The 20632-nt window shown below is 37.7% G+C and overlaps 1 protein-coding gene across 1 annotated transcript in view; it reads right to left on the bottom strand.

Annotated features, from left to right (window-relative positions):
- Positions 1–20632, bottom strand: part of SEMA5A (semaphorin 5A) — a 314579-nt gene that overhangs the window by 201202 nt on the left and 92745 nt on the right. Inside the window, exon 4 of the mRNA XM_054636324.2 lies at positions 14146–14344. Coding sequence (XP_054492299.1) covers positions 14146–14278 — 133 coding nt within the window. The 5' untranslated portion in view covers positions 14279–14344. The remainder of the gene's footprint in view (positions 1–14145; positions 14345–20632) is intronic.

Genomic DNA, 20632 nt, shown 5'->3' with positions numbered 1-20632 from the left:
ATGACCTAATAGCATTGCTTGCTGATCACAGGTGACAAACAGCAACATCCCCACGCTTTTCCATCCTCACCCTCCCCTTCCTGACATTCCCCTCCCTCTCCTCTGCCCTACCTTCACGTGAATTACAGTAAAACACCAAGCCCTTTATTGACTTCTCTCTTACTCCTGATACTGAGAAGACTTATTGAAACACACCTTCAGCCTGGATTTCTTTTTCCTTTAAAAATAAGAAGGCATGCTTGCCAATCTGCAGACATCAGTCCGGGACTCAAAGCTGTCCAGGGAAAACTGCTATGGTACACATACAGCCATGACAGCAGGTGATTGCCAACATCCTTTTGGTACATTCAAGACAGACTTACCCTTAGCAAAAACAACCAAAAAAATTTTTCATTGCTGTTATAGGACTGAAATCTGAAGGCCTTATAACTCAAAAATATTCCCAAGAAAAATACTTTCTCATGGAACTAAAAGATGGATGTTGAAAAAAAAAAAAATCTTTCTGAGAATGTTACAGCTCTCTTTCACACGCTGGGAATCGGATGTTACGAGTCTTCCTGGGGGATTTGGGGTTTGGGAGGAAGGGTTAATAGCTTCAATTTAATATAAAACAAAGTTTGTCGTGGTCCATAAATCGACAGCAAAGTAAACACACCGGATTCCACCCAGCTCAGAGGAAAGGTCAAGGAATTCTCTTAAAGAGGTTTAAAGACAAAGGAGGTTAACAATCAAAGGTGGGCAGAAGGACATTAGATACTCATATTATAAAAAATGAAAGACCAGAAATCTGTCTCTGTTTTACTTTAAATTTAGTATCTGCCCAACAGGCCATGACTTGTTTGGTTCACATTGTTCCAAGGACCTCCCAAGGGCTGAGCTCTACAGTTCTTTGCAAATGAAATTGTAAAGTTCCCTCTAACCTAAGTTTCATTCTTCAGTACTTCAAAGTAGAGCTACAGTAAACAGTAAAATAAATTGAGAAATTACTTACAAGGAATGGAGTGGTATGTTTAGAACCAAATTCAGAAGTGATCTATAATAATAATAATACAACTTTGCAAATAACAAAGTCCAAAGACAATAAGGACCTCCTGATTTCATTTAAAAATTAACATAGATATTAAAAAGTTTCAGCAGTGTTTGTAGTGTATGTATGTGACACCTCGTGTCAGGGTGTCCTTTTTGAAAATAGTGAGCACAACTTCAACATATGCACAGCAGCACCTTCTTGAAGAAACTCTGTTAGCAAAATAACAATAGCAATAATACCACAACAATAATACCACAACAATAATACCACCACAATAACAACACAAAATAACACCGTAGTTGAAAACTAGCAGATTTGCAATATTAACAGAAGTCTCTGGGTGGCATCAGTACAACAAACTCACTAATCTTATCAGAAGAAAATTAAAAGTATTTCGACATGCTAAAGCTAGTTTAGAATTAAATGTATCTAATCTAATGATGATACAATAACTCCATCTTCCTGAAGCTGCGTAATAATTTTAGCCTTAGATCTCCTCCTGTGATACTCAAGTTACACCACTATCCTCTTCAAAGGCAGCGAGACATGTCAGAAGTCTCCCCAGGGATGTGCCACGCTGACTCCATTGCATCACCCCCGCTGCCCTGGTGACAGTCCCATTAACCCCAGGGGAATCTATTAAGCAAGGTGTCAGGGCTGGCAAGAGGAAATCCACCTGTTCATTCATTCAGCATGTCCTGCCTAGGGCTTTCTTTACAACATTGGTGCTAGAAGGACACAGCTACGAGAACTTGTAAACGCTCTGCTGTGGCGCTTCAGGACTGCACGGTCTCAACGGTAAAACTAGAACTGAGAAAAACAAGATTTTCTTCAGCAATTTCTGTGCACCACTGGTATCAATTCAGTGTGACTGTTAAGTTCTCATCTTAAAATAATGTTATATTATAAATATATCTGTGAATAATAAATTCAACCAGAACTACTTCAGGTTAACAAGCATTGCTCCGTGTTGGGAAAACAGGCAAGAAAGATGGCGTAGACAGAGACTGTTGCAGAATATTTTACAATTCACTTTTGCCTATACTTTTTTCTTATGCTTCCAATGACTAGTTTTCCTACCTCTTTGATACTGTATTCTCTCCTCACAGAGATGTATTAAACACACCCTTGCTGGTAAGTCATTGGCTCACTGCAGATGAAAGGAAAAAAGGTGCCACCGCTCAAGTGAAGAAAGGAAATACATGCCAACACTATTCCACAGGTTCCAACTAAAAAGAGGACTCCACCAAGAAAGTTCAGCAAAAGAACAGCTGTATTACTTCTGAAATCAATCACAATTCACACTCCCACTTACCAGAAGGGAGCTGAGGCCTAGTTTGTCAAAAATAAAAGTCCTTTTTTAGAATTTGCACAAGGCATGTGTTTCTTAGCATTTGCATGCAATGACTCCAATTTTTTAAATAATTTCGATCAATAAGTCTAAAAAAGAAAGTAAATACTGGGTAGAAAGCAGTTATAGTTACAAACATGTAACTGACAATATCATATACAGGTTATTTTTTTCCCCTCAGGTGACCTTCTGAAAACACAGCTGCAAACAAACTTCAGATTAGGCATCAGGGCTTGTCTGATTGTCATTGCAATGCAAAGAAACCCATTGCTGCACCTGAACAAACTACTTTGTGCACTCCTCAGGCTGCAGTACCATGAAGTTCCACCACAACTGTGGTCGTTCTATTTCTGGTACAAAATGTTTAAACCCATACAAATGGAACTTATTCTTTATATACTTGTGAAGTCATGCTTTATTTTTACTTCGATGCAAATTCCTATTCTAACCTTAGCTTAGCTCTGTTGCAAAACAGGCCAGAGCAGACTTTTCCCAATTAGTTTATTTCTGTTGGATGCATTATCCATTAAATCATTAAAAGTGCCATTTCTTTTGAGAAAGAAAATAAAAAATGTGATAAAAGAATCATAAAATAAAAAACCTCATCAAACAACTATAATTAACACAGCTAATATTTTTTGATTTCTCTTACAGAAAAGATTCATTCTATGTGTTACAGTACTCCAGCAAAAACAATATGCTCAACTATATTACAAAATCTAAGCACAAACATCAGCCCTGCTCTTCTTCCATAAGGCCCATGGTAGAAGCCAAGCACTTGGAGGACAGCAGCTCACTGCAAAGCAGGAAGGCCTGCCCATTACAGGCTGCTTTTCCTTTCATTCCACACATGCTTTCTACATGGAGTGTTATGTTGGTAGACCTGCTTCCAGGACCATACACCTTCTCATCTTTATGACCCTGACTGCTTATTGCAGAATTGTATCCCCAAGGTGACTGCCTTGCCCTTCCTGTGGGGCCTTATTCCACAGGTCTGGAGAAAATCCCACAGGGAGATTCTGTAGAGTGCCCCTTCCCTAGGCTGTACATCCAGAGGTGCTGTGGGATGCAAAGCAAACACAATTACAGCCCTGGGTCAGCAGTCTGGGTATCCATTAATCCTTCCTACATCCTCCTATTGCTGTCCTCCTTTAGCATGCATTGCAGGAGCAGACAAAATAATTATTAATGCATCCTACAACAGTAGAGCTTAAAGGTAGGACCAGCATTCATTTTTGGTTACAGAGCTGAAGTTAAGTAGAAGGAGAAAGAAAATGCCCAACTAACACAACATTAAGTATTAGGCACTTAGGTACACCACCAGGATGAATTAGAAGGTACCAGGAAAGTGCTTTTTCTGTAATTTTTCATACACAGAAAGGAAAAACGACTGCATTGACAACCTTAGTCAATTAAATAAACAAGGAGTAAGCAACTCCCTAACATTTAAACCTCACAGAAAGAGACAAATGTTTTCTGGAAGAAAAAATACAAATTGAAAAGACAATCCCAGCTCAATGCTCCAGCAAAATTCCTGGTCCACCTGTTACTAGAATGTAGTTGGCATGTCCACTTTTTCATAGATGAGGTACAAATATTTAAATGTCAAGCCTAAGGAGGGCCACAGATGTAAATAAATCTAATGGTCTGTGCTACCAGAAGGCTCTAACAATCTAACGGAGTACACCAGAAGCAGGCTGAACACAACACATGAGGAGAAGAGCAGTAGTTCAACAACAAAAAGACAGCATCGTCCAACACCATTTGATGCTTTTCTGTAAAATGAAAGGATTAGGACAGATGGATCTGTTACAGTATTCAGTATCGCATTTTAATGAAAAAGACATTTAATTTGCTATACAGAACTTATTTATACCAGGGCTGTGTACAGAATTAAAAGTATGTGGACGCACATCATAACTGGGACATGAAAGAATATATGTTTATATGTTTAGTCAAGCCCTTATTTTTAATAGAATTGAAAATTCAAAATATTTCCTATAGAAATGATTGATATGTTTTAATCTGAATAATATATTGAAAAATATAGGCATTCTGGTAATTAGTGATTAGACAGTAGGAACTCTACAGTTTCCAAAAAAAGATGCTCAGGAAGATATAAGAAAACAGAACATTACTGCTTCCCTCCAAGAAAAAAAAAAATTGTCTAAGCAGGGTTATTTAATGCAATCCAGTCCTCTATAAAGGAAAAGATGAAGTTACAAAGTTGCCCAAAATGATTAAATCAGCAACCACAAACTAAAAGATTCCTCTTTTAAGTCTAACCACACTACATTTGGTTCTCCTTTGGAAACATGAAAACATGTCAGATCTCCATCTGCAGTTCAGAGCTCATCTTTGCTTATAGGGAGGGGGGAAGAAAACATGAAATAAAAAGAGAACCAACCAAAAGACAAAGCAACCTCAAAACTACAGGCCCCTTTCAAGTTGCAGTATTCTGGAGGTCTCTAGATCCCATAAACAAACCAGCTGCCTTCCTTCCACTAAGCAATAAAACTTAATACAGTCCTGAAGCTTACTTTTCCATTCAAAGAGAACTGCAGAAGCCAAGAAATAAATATCTATATCTAGCCTTATCTAGAAGCTCTGCTAGCTTCTCGTGCTCCTCTCCATTTTAAATCATTTGTAATAAAATAAATCCCAAGACCATAAACCTCTTGATATTCTCCAGAAAGTTCACCACCTGTTTACTGCGCATTCATTTTATGAACAGCTATTACAGCTTCAGAACAATTTTGGAGGTAATGAGGCAGGGGCGTAAGTAATTTATTATTAATGGGGAAAAGAGAAAATGAACATACTTGCTACAGTATATGTTTCTTGACTTTGAATGCGTGAAAACTTGAACTTCTTTCTCAAACCTATGGTAAACTTGCTTCTTTTTACCCAGCTACTCACATCTTTCATTGATTCTCTCAGAAGGCACAAAGTGGCTGCCCTGGCCACCTGTCTACTGCTCTCCAGGCAGGGCACACACAGTCACAGCAGTTGCCCTGCCCCAGCTCCCTCACCTGCTTGAACAATGCACTCTAACCTTCAAGATCTAAAATCCAGCCTGCATTCCTGTTTTCTCTGCCCTGCCAGAGCTCCCCAGCTAGAAGTACATATTGCTGCATTCTTATGTATGTGCATATGTCTATTACTGGGATAATTAAAGGGAATTTGGGTTCTGACTGTCTGCACCCTCAGGGAAGAGACGGGAACATCTGCTGCAATGCCTACTTATTTCTTATTTTTCTGAACAAGGGTTTGGAATTGTTTATGCTTCATTGTTCAAACGCACATATTGCATACAAATACAAGAAAGTGTAAGGCAAAAAAGACTGAACCCCCACCTAGATGAAAGTGGTTTCAGTGCTTCCAGCACAGACAAAAACCACTAACTTCACACCTCATCCAGCACAGAGCCCTAATGCTCTTCCCAGGGAGAGCAGCTACTCCTTACATTTACCACCTCTGGTCCCTGTGCTGCTGCTGCCAATCTTCCTGAATGTGATGGAGAGACAGATTGACCAAAAACATTTGCCATCCTCAGTCATGCACTCTCCTCAGAGGGATTTAGTCTTTTGCATTTTAACACTTACATGCTGGCTTTGGCAGCCAGCCAAAGAATTCATTTTGAAGGAAATCATGTTGTATAGTTATGGGAAATCATTATTTAGTCTCAAGACGGAGCTTTCTAAAGAAATCTGCTCAATTTTAATACATGTATTGTTAGGAGCAGAAACAGAATACAGACTGCCCGCAGACAGTTATGCACTTTTACTTTTGTTGGAAATACCTATGCTTCAATTTTTGCTTTTTTGCTAGAACTGACCATTCTGCAATGATGCATTCTTACTTATGTTGGTATATGAACATAATAAACCTTTTTATTTACATTGTTTCAGCAAAATAAAATTTCTTGATCTATCAATTCTGCCCAAGACTGTAGCTCACAAAATAAAGGTCAGATGATATTTCATGAGGAAATACAAAACCCAACAAAATAAGATATATTGTAAAGACAAAGGGTATAGAGAACAAAGCCTGACACTGATCTTTTTAAGAGTTTGGAGCCAGGACTTCAAAGAGGAATATATTCCCCACCTCCTCCACTCCCCCACTACAAAAATAAAAGGATGCCCCAAAGCCAAAAAAAGAAAGCAGTATGCAAGAAAAAAAAAAAAAAGAACCAAAACACTACAATCAAAACTTCTCTTTGTGGAACTTACTTTTGTTCTAAAAGACACTGCTAAACTCCAGGGGTTTGTCACTATTAACAACTACTTTAGTAGATTTATTGTAGAGCTGGTTGTAAAACAGTCAGGTCCTAATTCTCAGAAACGGTAGAAAACGGCTATAAATCCATCAAAACAAAATCTGAAGTGAGTACTGGAAATGGAAAGACAAGCTTAGGACAAGCCAAACTTTGGTCCCACCTGAAAACGACAAATTGTCATGTAACAAGTAAGTATCTACCACATTCAGCCACACAAAATCAGCTGTACCCAGTGTCCTGAAGTCTTGTCAACAGCAGACAAGCACTGCCACAGAAGGAAGAAAGCATGCGAAAAACAAACAAACAACACTTTGAAGAAGCACTGACTGTGGTTCTCTATTTCCACCCAAGCTATCTAACAAACAAAATGTATCTTGGTAAGGTTAGTGGTAAGGCTCTGGTTATTTAAGAAATTAGGAAGAAAACCAAAACTTTAAGTAATGTTTTTCCTCCCAACCTCTTAAAATTCTTGAAACTTGAGCTTGACGCAAGGCCAAAGGATGGGCCAGGGTTTCCCCAGTCTCTCAGCCAAAGTGATAGGCAGCAGAAGGTGACATTCAGTGATAGGCAGTAAGGGCAGCAGGTGCCATAAATTGACAGCAATACAGGCCCCATAAACACTGCACAGGATCTGGAAGGGAAGAGCACTGGGATGAGTCTTTCCAGTAACTATGTCATTACTAAGTATGAAAACAAAGTTGCCCAGGACCAGATGTCCAGTAACTGCCATTGTTGACATCTATTCTGACCTAGCAGTCTAAGTTACTCAGAATTATAGAATGGTTTGGGTTGGAAAATATCACTAAGATCATCGAGTCCAACTGTTAACCCAGCACTGCCAAGTTCACCACTAAACCAATTCCCCAGGCGCCACATCTCCACTGAATACATCCAGATTTGGTGACTCCACCACCTCCCTGGGCAGCCTGGCTCAATGCACAACAATGCTTTCAATGAAAAAGATTTTCTTAACATCCAGTATAAGTCTTCCCTGACACAACTTGAGGCCGCTTCCTCCTCTCCCACCACTTGTTACTTTGGAGAAGAGACCAGCCTATACCTTGCAACAGCCTCTTGTCAGGCAGTTGTAGAGCATGATAAGGTCACCCCTAAGCCCCCTTTAATCCAGTCCTTTCTTATGCAAAAATTGAAATTCTATCTGGTGGGGAAAAAGCACACACACAAAAAAATTGACAGAACTTCATCTGCATATGAGCTCTATTTCTTGATTGCTGATCTGTTTATTTAACATATCCCAGTTTGGATGATTTACAACATTTTAGCCAAAATACACCTCTTTTGAAGAAGAAGGAAAAAAAAAAAAGAACAAAAAAATCCAGATTTTAAGTCCATCTGCCCACTTTGTACAGAAAGTCGAATGCGGCAGGAGCCTCTCACTCATTTTGCTCTTGGTTAACAACCAGAGAACTGCACATGCCCTAAAGAGCCACATTAGGGCAATAATGAACAAATCAGCCATGGAAAGGCTCATAGGACATGTCTGCACAGCTCACTAGTCATTGGAGCCATTGATAATTTTATATTATCAAAATTTATGAAAATTATTAGCATTCCATGAAGGTCCAACACCTGATGCCAAAATAATTTTGAATTGATGCTTGCTTTAAAAAATGATCACTTTCAGAGGGGAAAAAAAAGTAGCTGTATGCAAGTCCTTTGCTTAGAGAATTCATCCCCTGAAATTCTTTCATTTTTATGTGAATGGGCATCAATGACACTGGGTGATTCAGGGAAACATAGGAGGATAGTAACCTTCAGTCTCCAGAGATATTTTTTAATTAACAGTAAAGAGTTGAAGGTTGCTGTTCCCTACCAGAAGCTTAATCACCTGTACAAAAGTAAAAGCAAACCTGATTCAATACAAAAAGTAGAGAACTGGTAAAGGAATTATTTTTCTCTTTAAGAAGGGCTGGTTCTTGGCAATGTAGTGCAAACAATCTTGTAGTCCTATCATCTAGACAAACCAAAGTTGCAACATCTAGCAATCAATGCTTCTTCACCGATGAATCATCTTCATTTAAAGAAAAAACCCAAAAGACAATACAGAATGGAGAGCAATACACCTTAATCCCACTGCAGATTTTGGCAGATCATCTTTGAAATGTATTTATGAAAAATTGGGAAAAAAAAGAAAGAACTAAGCAGCCTAGTAGACTACTATTAGTTTAAAAGAAAACTTCCAACAAGATTAGGAGAAAGAGAAGAGTACAAACAAAACCAAGTTCATATGCCATTTATCCTCCTTCATTCAGCCCACATATTTCCTCTTGGCACATGTTAAGTGCATGCACTCCATACACAAACCAAGGATAAAATGAGCAGAGCAATGTACTGAGTCTATATTACTTAGACAAACATCAACTAAGGGAATTCTGTGGTGGTCAGACAATAAGGTTAAGAAAATATATTTCTTAGGATTCTCTAACCAAGGAATCAAAAATAACTATGCTATTTTTCTTTTCTGGTTAACCTCAAGTTGAAATGAAGGGTTTAAGTTCATTTCTTCTATGGATTGAGACATGCTATTTTTAAGCATGTTTATTCAACAGATAACTTGGTTACAGCACAGTATGTATTTAAATTATCCCTAAATATAGCTTCTAAAATTATGTAAATTGATGCTTTTTTGTTGAGACAGCACAACTTCAAATTCTGATTATTTTATGAGAGCCTAAAAGAACGAGACTTGCCCCACAGCATATGATCTCTGCTGTTCTTCCAGTATCAATTAAGTCAAGTTCACAACTGCATTTTATTTCTTATAGAAAAGCCTAAGAAATTCAACTTTATGCAGGTAAACTGCCGGACAATCAATACCTAAAATTTCACACCTGAAACTGTATTTGGGTCAATTTTTTTTTCCAGTTCACTCACACACTGCTAAGCAGTTGTGATGGCCCCTTCAGTTCTACCTCATGGATAGGGTCTGTCTACAGAACAAGTCTTCAGCTGAGTTTGGAAAGGTCTGGTGTTTCAAAGTTCAGCAAAAGTGTGTGTCTGGGGAAACAAGCTGCCACTGTAACTACTTTTATCCTTTTTGTTGATTGTTTTCATTTTTGGTTTGGTTTTGTTGAGTTTTTATATGATTTAATAAAAGGTCAGGTCCACAGAGAGCTACCACAAAGGTTCTGTAGAGCAGGTGGACTATGAAATGCTGGAAATATTGAGACAAACATAACACCACTAAACTGTTTTGCTTTGTTTTTTTTTGCTTAAGAATAGTTCAGCCTTTATAAAGCATCGTTGTTTCCCATAGAGCAAATGTGGTTTTTACAGCCTTTTCTAACTGTTCAAGTTAAATACCATACTATAATTCCTTCACTATAATAGGAGAATGGTTATTTTCCAAGTAGACTACCATCAGTAAACCCTAATACACTTACAGAGCTAACGTTTCATATCTATATGCAAACAAAAAGTATATCCAAATAAAATAAAATTTAATACAAATAAAATTTTTAAGACCATGTTTAATGAAGAGCTTATTTAAGCCCTTTTTCTGCCCTAATTCTTAAGCTACCTCAAGCATAATTTCCTTTTTTTTTTACATTGTAAGCATTTGGAAAGGTGTGCAAAGGATTTCACAGTGAGTCTCTGTGTATCCATTCTGTGATCTGCACCCTTTTTCCTTTCACTCAGTTCTAAGTTACAGTTGATTTGTAAGCCCTTGACTCCAACTGTTGGAATTAGTATAGCTGATGAATTCCTAGCATATGAAGACAGATTTTTTTTTTTTACTTTTTTTTTGTTAACTTTTTCTTTAAGCCTGCATTTCAACAGATTAGCACATTTTTTCCACTTCTAGATGCAGACTCCTCCTTAGAGAGAGAGAGAGAGAGAAAGGGACTTCAAAGAGGGACCACGCACCATCAGTCAGTTTTACCACATGAAACACTGAACTGCTCACTCCTGGGCTGATCCTGTCAATCCAATCCTTTGAGGTCTATTTTATATAAATCTGTTTTCTGTGATAATTCCTAACAACTCTAAATAATGAGAAAAGGAAATTTTCAGCTTCCAAGGAAGACACAAAGCACCTTTTTCTAGTTTAAGGAAGCTGTATGATAAGAAATTTTAGAGCTGCCAACATTTTCTGATTTATAGCAGCCTTTCTTATAGATTCTGGGAGAGCAAAAAAGTGCATTTTGCAGTCCTAATATTAATTATGTAGATAAACAACATGGTTGTTACAACATAGTTATTAATATTATGTATGAGAGACATAAAATGAAATCTTTGAGATCATGTCAAAAATCCTTTCAAAGTGTGTGCATCACCTGCTACTGCATCTTCTTTTTCCTCTTCCACCAGCTAACAAAGTACTTGAGCAAAAGTTCTCAACTGGGTGAAATTCTTGCCATTTCCTATCAGAAGATATATCACAGTCTTCAACTAAAACTACTAAGCTGGAAAAATCAGTGCTAGAAATAGTATATGCATCTCTACACAAGGTAGCCTGACAGAATCATCACCTAAGTGAGCAATTTTTGATGAGCAGTGGGAAAGAAAGCAAGCTCTTTCAGAAGATATACTCCCATTTCATATTTCACTGTGACAACTCCTGGGGATTATTTTGTCTTTTTATTAGGTTTTTTTTTTGCAGCTGTTCACCCATACACTACACCAGACTCTCACTCCATTAGTTTTATTTAATAGTTTATACTTGATCTACCTTACCTCTCAAAGGAAGACAAATCAAATAAGTACATTGCTACTTTGGCATACCAGAAACTACAAAAAAAGAGGGCTTTGATCAGTTATAAGTAAAATAAAAGAGTTGATATCTCTGTAAAGTTAGTACTGAGTTTACAAGCTCTAAAGCACCTACCACTCAGTCTTGGTTGATGTTCAGCATGCCACACAGCATTACAGTACTACAGCCATACAGTATTTAGCTCTGGTGGATCTAACACTGCTACAAGATGACTTTACAGACCAGGGCATTAATGCAGCACTCAAAGGGATTTTAACTGTAATAAACTGATTTCTCAACTCGATGTTGATCTAGCAGTACTAATGACATCAATAGAGAGAGAGCATCTTCCTACAGGCATTCATAAAGTCAGCAAATGCCTCAGGAAGAATATGGATATCAGTAAGCTTGGTTGAAACTTGCCAATTCATTCAGAGTGGCTTTTCACACACATCTCTCTCCTTATATTCTCATACCCCAATTAAGCCATTCCTAACACACAGATTCAAAGATAAACCTCTCAGGCACTTTATCCTGGGGTCCCAAAACATCTGTTTTCCATTAACTGGCCATCCTGCAACTACAAATCAAATGCTCTGTGCCCACACCAACTAGGTTACCCGGCTATCACATGCTGTATACTGCACTGCAAATGTGTTTCTACACATACCTTTCAAGAGTTATTAAGGACTCCCAGAAGACCATTGTGTGAAGTATGAACTACAGCTTGTTAGAATAGTTTTCAAGAGATGATGGTTCATAAAGGTATGTCATGGATATGTACTAATTAATACTATTTTTACCAAAAGGTCAAGAGGGACCTTGGCATTCAAAATCTTACTAGATCTCATATTAAAGATCTGACCATTAATGTTTCTATATAATTATGTTTCCCACATATATTTACAGTAAAAATAATTTTTTTTTTTTTTTTTGGGTAAATTCAAACTGTGACACTATCTTTGGCTATATCAAAAAATGCAACTGGAACGATATGGCCTCTATTCCCAAAAAGCCTTAGCATAATGATTTAGAACTGGAAGGACATCACTAGAAATTAAATATGACAAAGAACAAGAGAGGTCTAGAAGGCAGGATTGGGCAAAATTCAAGAAACCGTCCTAAATATTGGCTGAATTAGATTCATAAAATGACACATTTTTAATCAACTTCTAGAACATAGCACTGCTAATGAGTCTCAATTATTTTCTTTTACAGTTGCATATACAAAACCAAAAAATACATGCAGTGATCTCTTGGTTTGTGAAATTAAGAAGTTAAGTACCAGAATTTTAACTGTTCTACTTTAATTACTTTAATTTAGAGTATTGTGTATGCATGTTCTGATAAAAAATAGCATTTTAAACTAAATTATACCACAATATGAATGCTAAGTAAATCAGGTATTTCATCAGAATAACTCACACTATTTAGCCCATCAATAAGGGAGTGATAAGGGTCCCTCCTTCACAATACACTGGTGGTTTGCTGTTCTGAGGTACGGAGTTCATTCTCCAGTGTATTGAAGAACAGGACAGCTGGTACCATTACTATTATTAAACCATTAAAGTGCCAGAACAAAATAGTTCCTGGAAAAAACACAACATTATTTTCTCAAAGTTTATGAAAAGAATGGAAACAAATCTTTTTCCAATTAAAATTCAATAAATTCTAATTCATTGAAATAAAAAACTTACACATGTGCTTTCTTAGAGAAACAGGAGGAATGCAGTGTGTAATATAATACATCTTAATCCCTACATCCTCATAACTAGAAACTATTTGGAACTCCCTCTAAGTTGTGCCAGTAATGGAAAATTCTCAATTCAAATAAACAAAAAAAAGGCAGATAAGTTATTAACTGCCTCAGGTTTTTACAGAAAACATCCTCCAAGTATTTTTTACTTTGTCCAACTGTTCCTCAGCGTTCCACCCCAACACTCAAGATGACAACCACATGTATGAAGAGGCTCTCCTGGTGAAAGAAGGAACTCATGTAGCTCCAATGCAAAAAGGGCTGTATCAGGCATGAGCAGGGACAAGGAGGAATTTAGGAAGACCATATGGGCATGCAAGGATTACATCAGGTTAAACTAAGTTCAGTGGGAGTTACCATTTGCATGGAATGTCAAGGACAACAGGAAAAGCTTCTACTGCTCCAATAGTAAAGGAAGTTTGAACAGGGATGAAAGGTTGAACAGGGAAAACATCTGACTTGGGCAGATCCGACCTAGTGGCAGCAGATATGGATGATGCTTAGGGACTCAATACCACCACTAAGGTATCAAAGAAGGCATCTGTTGTTTAGCTAGAACTATCATTTGGAGAGTAAATGTTTAATACCCCTTACTCCACCTGAGCCACCAACAAGTGGAATAACACAAGGGTTGATCCTGGGACCCATCCTGTTTAACGCCTTTATGAAGAAGGGGAGGCTATTGAACACAGTCCTTCATGAAATTAAGGGCACACATGTAGAATTGTGCACTTGGAAAGGAGTAACTCCATGCAACAGTACAGGCTGGGTTTAATCACAAAGGAAAATGGGTCACCCACCTTTAAGTGATATATTCAGCTACAAATGCTGAACAAAATTTGAAAGCTTAGTTGTATTTAATTTGCATAGAATAGAGCCCAGATTTTTATGTAACAGCACTGAATACACCTTTTTTCCCATGTCATTCTACATTAAAAGCAGAGGTTTCCATGAAGTGATTACACAATACTTAGCCTACTTCTGGAAAAGATTTTAGGCATTTACATCTTACCTTTGTATGCAATAATTGGGTGCTCAGCTCTGTGGCAGTGGGTATCTTCTGTTGTTGTTGACTCCAGTATTCCTAACACCCCAAGTCCTGCCAAGAGCAGTGTGAGGAAGCAGCTTCCTTTCATGGTGGTCATGCTGTCCTCCACAGCAGTCACTTCTTTTAACTGTCTACTCTTCTTGCACTCATGTGGGAAAAGCACCTGGAGAATTCAAAGAAATTTATTTAAGAACAAGAGCAAACTGTAGGAAAAAATAGACAATTCTTGGCGTTTAAAACAAAACAACATTGCTTCCTTTTTGTGCAGCATCTGACTACTCAAAATTATGCTGTCAGCTGCTCCTCTAATCACTTCACAAACCTATCATCAGTTACCCAATTTAGGAAAACTGATCACCCAGCAGGATTAAAAAATCAATATTCACTTCCCCCTCTCTTTTATTTTGTAACATGAGGGGAAAAGAATGTTCTCCAACATTTTTTATTTTATCCTCTTAAACAGAGCAAACATATTTAAATCTCTCTTCCCTGTTCACTTAAATCCACTGCCTCTTGCCTTGCTTTCCCCAGAGACGAAGGAGTGCTTTGAATTCTTGAAAGCACAAGGTAGAAGAGGAATTGCTCCCTCATGTGAATGACTACTTTGAGAGAACAACAGCCCTAGAACATGTATTTTTTTGCCTGTCTGTACAGTTTGTATGGAACAGCACAGAAAGGGGTAGGGCAAGATTCACCTCAACGCTCTGACACACACTTTTGTTTTACAGCAGTGAGGGTCACTGCTTCTGACACTGGCTTAGTCCCCATTCATTTCCTGACTGATGACAAGGCTGTGAATTGCAGACTCAAATGATGAAGACCCCTTTCTAGGAAAATTTAGACATCAATGAACAATGCAATGGTTTTCATTCTGAATCAGAAAAAAAGTTGAAGTTCAACTCCCTGATTTTTTGAAACATCCAATAACCAGACCCTTATATAAGTAATAGAATATGTACAGTGCCATTATAATTTTAGAGCCAACCCAGTTCCTTTCATTTCCTCACTAAAACTGTGCCTACCAGTTACAACCTAATCATACAACCCAAAAGAAACCTTCACCACTAGCAGATTAAGTGAGTCACAGAGGCTTGCGTGCTGATGACATGCAGAAATGAGACATCACTGCCTTTCATGGGGGAAGACCAGAGATTTAAGACAGCTCCATAAAGGCAGAAATGTCACTCTGCTAATTAATGGAGACATTCAGGAAAAGAAAATCAGCAATTTTGAGTTCTAATATGCTTGATCTCACTGAATTGTACTGTGCTGTTTAATAAGGTGGAAACATTCTGTTTGCGTAAAATAAACATCCTAAATGCATAAAACAAAGGACTGTTAATGAAAAGACACTCCACAATAACAGCAGTGTGCTCTAAAAGCTACATTCAGAAAGCAGAATGGATAGTAAACCCTGGTCCCTAACATGACTAGCACCAGACTTCATAAGACTAACTGTTCTTCTCTTACCACTTTATTTTGCTGCCTTTAGTAGTCTTCCCGCCTAGACATGGATACTTCTAATCCTCATTCATTTAAACTAAAATAAATAGATCAAAGGCATAATACATCTGAGCAGTAAATTCAATAGTCAATTTTAGCTTCTTTGCTAAAATTTCTTAAGTTAATGCAAAAAAAGGAGAAGCTTTGAGGTAGTTAGATTCATATCCTTACCTTCCTCAGTAGTGTCTTATGATGTCATTTATCAATAAGAATCTGGCCCTACAAATTGCCTGTGGCTTAGAACAGGCAGTATTTGGTCATAGAAATTCTGGATACTAATGTATGTAGTGCATAAAGCACATGTTCCAATGCTTTATAGTTCATTTTCTGTAAGATTGATATTTATATGTATGATGCACTATTCTTAGACAAATTCAAGTAGTTTATGTGGGTTGTAGTGCTCCTATTCCTAATTTAAAGATCATACAAATGCACTACTAACAGCTACTTTAATTCAAATTTCTGTAAGATATTTGTGCAAGCAAAATAAAGGCCTGATACCTTCATGAAGGTCTCAAAAAATGTTTTTCTTGCACACAGTACAGCAGCAAATATCCCAAGACCTAGGAATACAGTAATTCCATGTTAAACAACAAAAAAAAAAACCAACAAAACCAAAAAAAACCAACAAAACTTTATTTCTCTTAATTTTGAAAGTCTCATAAATACTCATGAATGTGTGAATATAGTGGAAAATAATTAAACAAGAATGAAATGAAACATTTGTACCGAAATCTCAGCCTTCTTTATCTCTCTGGCTGCCAATGAAGCCCATGGTCCTTATGTAACCAGGGTTCCATATCCCAGCCAAGTTTCAAAAAAAACCAGCTCTACTCAGCAAACACAGCAAAAAGATAATCCTGTTTCTCCAGGAAGAAAGAAAAGGACCACCACCCTTCATCCAAATATTAAATACACAAATAGTTATGGATGGCTTGGTTTCCATTACAAAAAGGATACTTAATTTCATGGGACTAATAGTGGTATTAGTAAGGACTAAGATATAAACTATGTAAATGTCTGATATCTTGTACCTGCAGGCATCAAGAGGACTTCTCCCACCTGTCCCCTGTGAGCAATACTCAGTAGCAGAAACAAAGATTGCTTCACAACACCACCGTTCCTTGGCCTCTAAATCCAAAAAGCATTCACTTTCATGACAGACTACTTACATGCCATAGGTGGCCTCTGACACAGTTGTTTGCATGTTATAGTCATGCTGTGGAAGAATTTTGGGGTCAAAGACTTTTTCTTTACTAGCTGAACTCTTCCTCGCACTGCATGTATCTCACATGGCAAAAACTGAGACAGGAAACACTCTCTCATTTAGAATATCCAAAAACAAGGAGAAAGGAGGAGGAAAAAAGAATGGTGTGAATACACTTCTGACCATACATCTCAGAAAAAAAGAGTAACAGCCTAAATAAACTACTCTCTACCTCAACCTCTAGCTGTTTATGTGTATTGCACTATTTTATTAATTTAAGTCTATGAATGATTTTGATGTGTTTTGATTTATTACATTATTGTAGGGAACTGTGAGGAGAAGCTTACTTGCAACAACTTGGAGGAGAATCTTCAGAGGCCCTAACTGACAGAAGAACAGTAAATCAAGGCAGTAGATAAAAACCTTATCACAACTTCTTTAAGTTTCTACCCATTTCACTACACCAGTTAATGCATGGAAGGAGAAAGGAGTCTGGAGACTGCACCTAATACACTGCTAGAGTAAAAAATAAAAAATGTATTTTTTAAAGATGCACAAACAAAAGAAGGAAAACCAACCAACCAAAACTCTTCCCCCAAGAACCAAAAAACCCATACAACCTCAACCCTCACAAAAAATACAATTAAACCCCCTACAAAGAAACATACACCTTTCAACATACACCCATAGCATGAAGCAATGAACAGACACCTTAGAAAAGACTTCAAAACTCTATCTTTTTCCACAGAATTTGTACAGGCTGGATTGCTCCCTTCTGTACATCCTTGAGCCAGGACCACTGCACCAGCTCCATCGCTGCCCAAGACAGCAGCTGTAAGAGTGAGCCTGTGGAAGCAGCTACACAGACCTGAGACACTGCAACAAGTCAGAAGACTTGAAGCAGACAAAGTAATCTTTCCTGAAATCACGCCCTCTCCTTACTGAAAGTGCAGCTTTCATGCCAAGAAGGGATAAGTAGCCTGAAGCAATATGGCAAGACAAGACAAAGCCAAGAGAACACTGAACATGAAAAGAATCAGCCAGTTTCCTTGATTTCTGTATAATTTCCATATGTAAATCTCTCTCAACAATGACAATAATGGTCAGGTCAAAACTCTTCAAAACATATATCCAAATAGTGACAACGACCAGCATTTAACTATTGCCAAATATTTGCACATTGACCTGTCATTTGCATAACTTTGCTATCAGAGACCTTTATTCAGACTTTCAATAAATTGCATGTTACAAGTTTGTAAAACAATCTGAAGATGCAAAATAAAAAAGAAAGCAGAAGAAGCAGCACTATAAGATGCAATTTATTTCAATATACTATTTTATTCCTGTATGTAAAGGGTCTTGTGCACTTATTCTATCCCTCATTCCCTGTCTTTTGATCCAGCTTGCCTAGAAGAAATATAAAGATGAATGAGGCCCATTAGGCAAAGGTATTATATTTTACAAATGTAGCATTTGGTTTCTCCAACAACAGTAATTGATAAAGAAAAAACCCAGCAAATCAAGATTTTCTGTTTCAGCTGAACCAAAAAAAGAGAAAAAGTGGGCACAGCTAAGCATGCAAGGCAGGTAACTGCTACTGCTAGGTCCAAGCAGATTCATTTAAAGACTATTCCCTACAGGCACTGAAGTCATACATATAAAGTCAAATAATCAGGATGTCAATATTTCTAGATCACTTAAAGTACACTGTGTTGAAAGTACAATTTACCTCTGAATTATAAACTACATTTTCCTTTGTTCAATCAAAATAAGCCACTGTATGCAAAAGCTGCCACACTAGCTGCAGCTGTTCCAAAGCAAGATGGTTTCAAATAACTATCTTTGCTGATTCTGTAAGTGATAGATTTAAGCTACACTTTTAGTAAAAAGATGAAGTGAGTCTATGTCAATATAAGTGTACAAACAGCAAGTTTGGCATGGTTAAAAGATGCCAGTTTCAGAACAGGTTCTGGGTACGGGCATTCACAAGCAGGTCTGGGGTTTCTTTGCATGCACACCAATGTTTACTCTTGTAGATGCTGCTCATGTAATTTGTTGCAGGAGACTCATTCCACTTTCCCTGGGCACTTTGCTCCACATCTTTGCAAAACAGTAAAGATTTGGAAAAAGAATTGCTCATGTGAAGTAACTACTCCAGATGACCTTTTTGTGCTAGTACAAGCCTGGGGAAAAAGTATTTAACTAATGGAACAAATTGCACATTCTATGGGTTCATGACAACAGAATTATGAGTACAAAGAAAGATGTCGTCCCATTTGCTACTGCACACACTTTAAAATAGTAGTAATTATTTCATCTTTGGTCATGCCAATTTTATGAAAAATACCTAGTTTGTCTACTGTATGGCTAGTGGTACTTTTTTTACAATTTATTAAAAGAAGAGAACACTTGCTTGCTGCTGCAAGTGACAAGAAAACAGGAGAACTGTTGTTTCCTCTTCACCAAAAAAAAGGCCACACTGCTGCGTATCACTAGTAAGCATGTAGACAAATCCAGAAAGAAGGCATCATGAATACCCCTGCAATGTAGCTCAGTGCCTCTTTCTGTAATTCTTCTTGATTTTTTAAAGCCAAACTCCTCAAACTAATGCAAAACATTTGAGAGGAAGATTGTTAGAGAAAAGAACACATAAAAAAGACTGTCACCACACCTACCAAAAAATTGAGCTAAATTCTAAGGCAATGTGTATGCTTTCAATTCACCAGTAGTGACAAGCCCTAGAGCCCAGAAGAAAAAAGGGATGGAGGCCAGAAGCAGGCATCAAGAGCGCTCTTTCAAAAAAAAAGAAACAAAAAAGCCAAAAAAATCCTCCAAGCAGTTGTTTTTACAGTAGCACATACTATTACCTGTCAAATGCACAAAAACCCCAAACCTATACCTCTTTATAGTATAATTACTTAGAAATACATTCCTTACTCGGTATACCTTTAGAAAAACAATTTGCACATCAGTCAGATACACAATTAGATTAGAGCAATAGCTCAAAGATCACCTCACTAAACATTGAGATGAGACTGGAAGCTACAGATCTTCTTCAGTGAAATAAGCCAGCCATACACCATCAAGTGTTATCACTGGACCCAGCAATGGAGACTGTTTACTATGCAGCAGAGTAGCATATTCTAATTTGTATTTGCATAAAGTGAGAGTCAGCTTCAATTAAAAAAATGATTACTGAGTTCCTTCAACTTTTTTTTAATACTGTCATTCACTTCTGCAGTGGCATGAATTTTAAGTTCTGCAAGAGGCAGACAGCCATCAGCTGTCATGGACTAGCACAGTCAAAAATCAGTCCTTGAATTCATAGTGACATTCTGCCAAAAGACAGCTAATATCTGTAGCTAGGGGTGACAAGTCATAAAACAAGAATCTGTCATCAAAGCTATTTCCCCAGCACTTCTCCCAGAGCTGATATTTGTGATTTCAGCAAAGGAAGCACTGCTTCAAGAACACTGGCCTGAGTGAAGGTAGGAGTTTGTAACAACACCTTGGAACTCAATTATCACATTGTGGGCTTCTCTGCCTCATCAGTGGGGTGTAGAGCCCGTGGAGCTCAGCTCCCTGAGCAAGCACACAGGACAACCCAGCAAGACCATGCAGGCAAGAACCACAGGCTATTTAGGGTAGGAATAAAGTCAAATCAGCACAGACTAAGCCCAAGTTCCAACAAAATCTCAGCACTTCTTTTGAAATCCCTTTTTTTTTTCTTAGCTATCCAAT

This window comes from Agelaius phoeniceus, chromosome 1 (assembly GCF_051311805.1).
Source record: "Agelaius phoeniceus isolate bAgePho1 chromosome 1, bAgePho1.hap1, whole genome shotgun sequence".
NCBI classification, from domain to species: domain Eukaryota; kingdom Metazoa; phylum Chordata; class Aves; order Passeriformes; family Icteridae; genus Agelaius; species Agelaius phoeniceus.
This window is presented reverse-complemented; position numbering and strand designations above follow the sequence as displayed.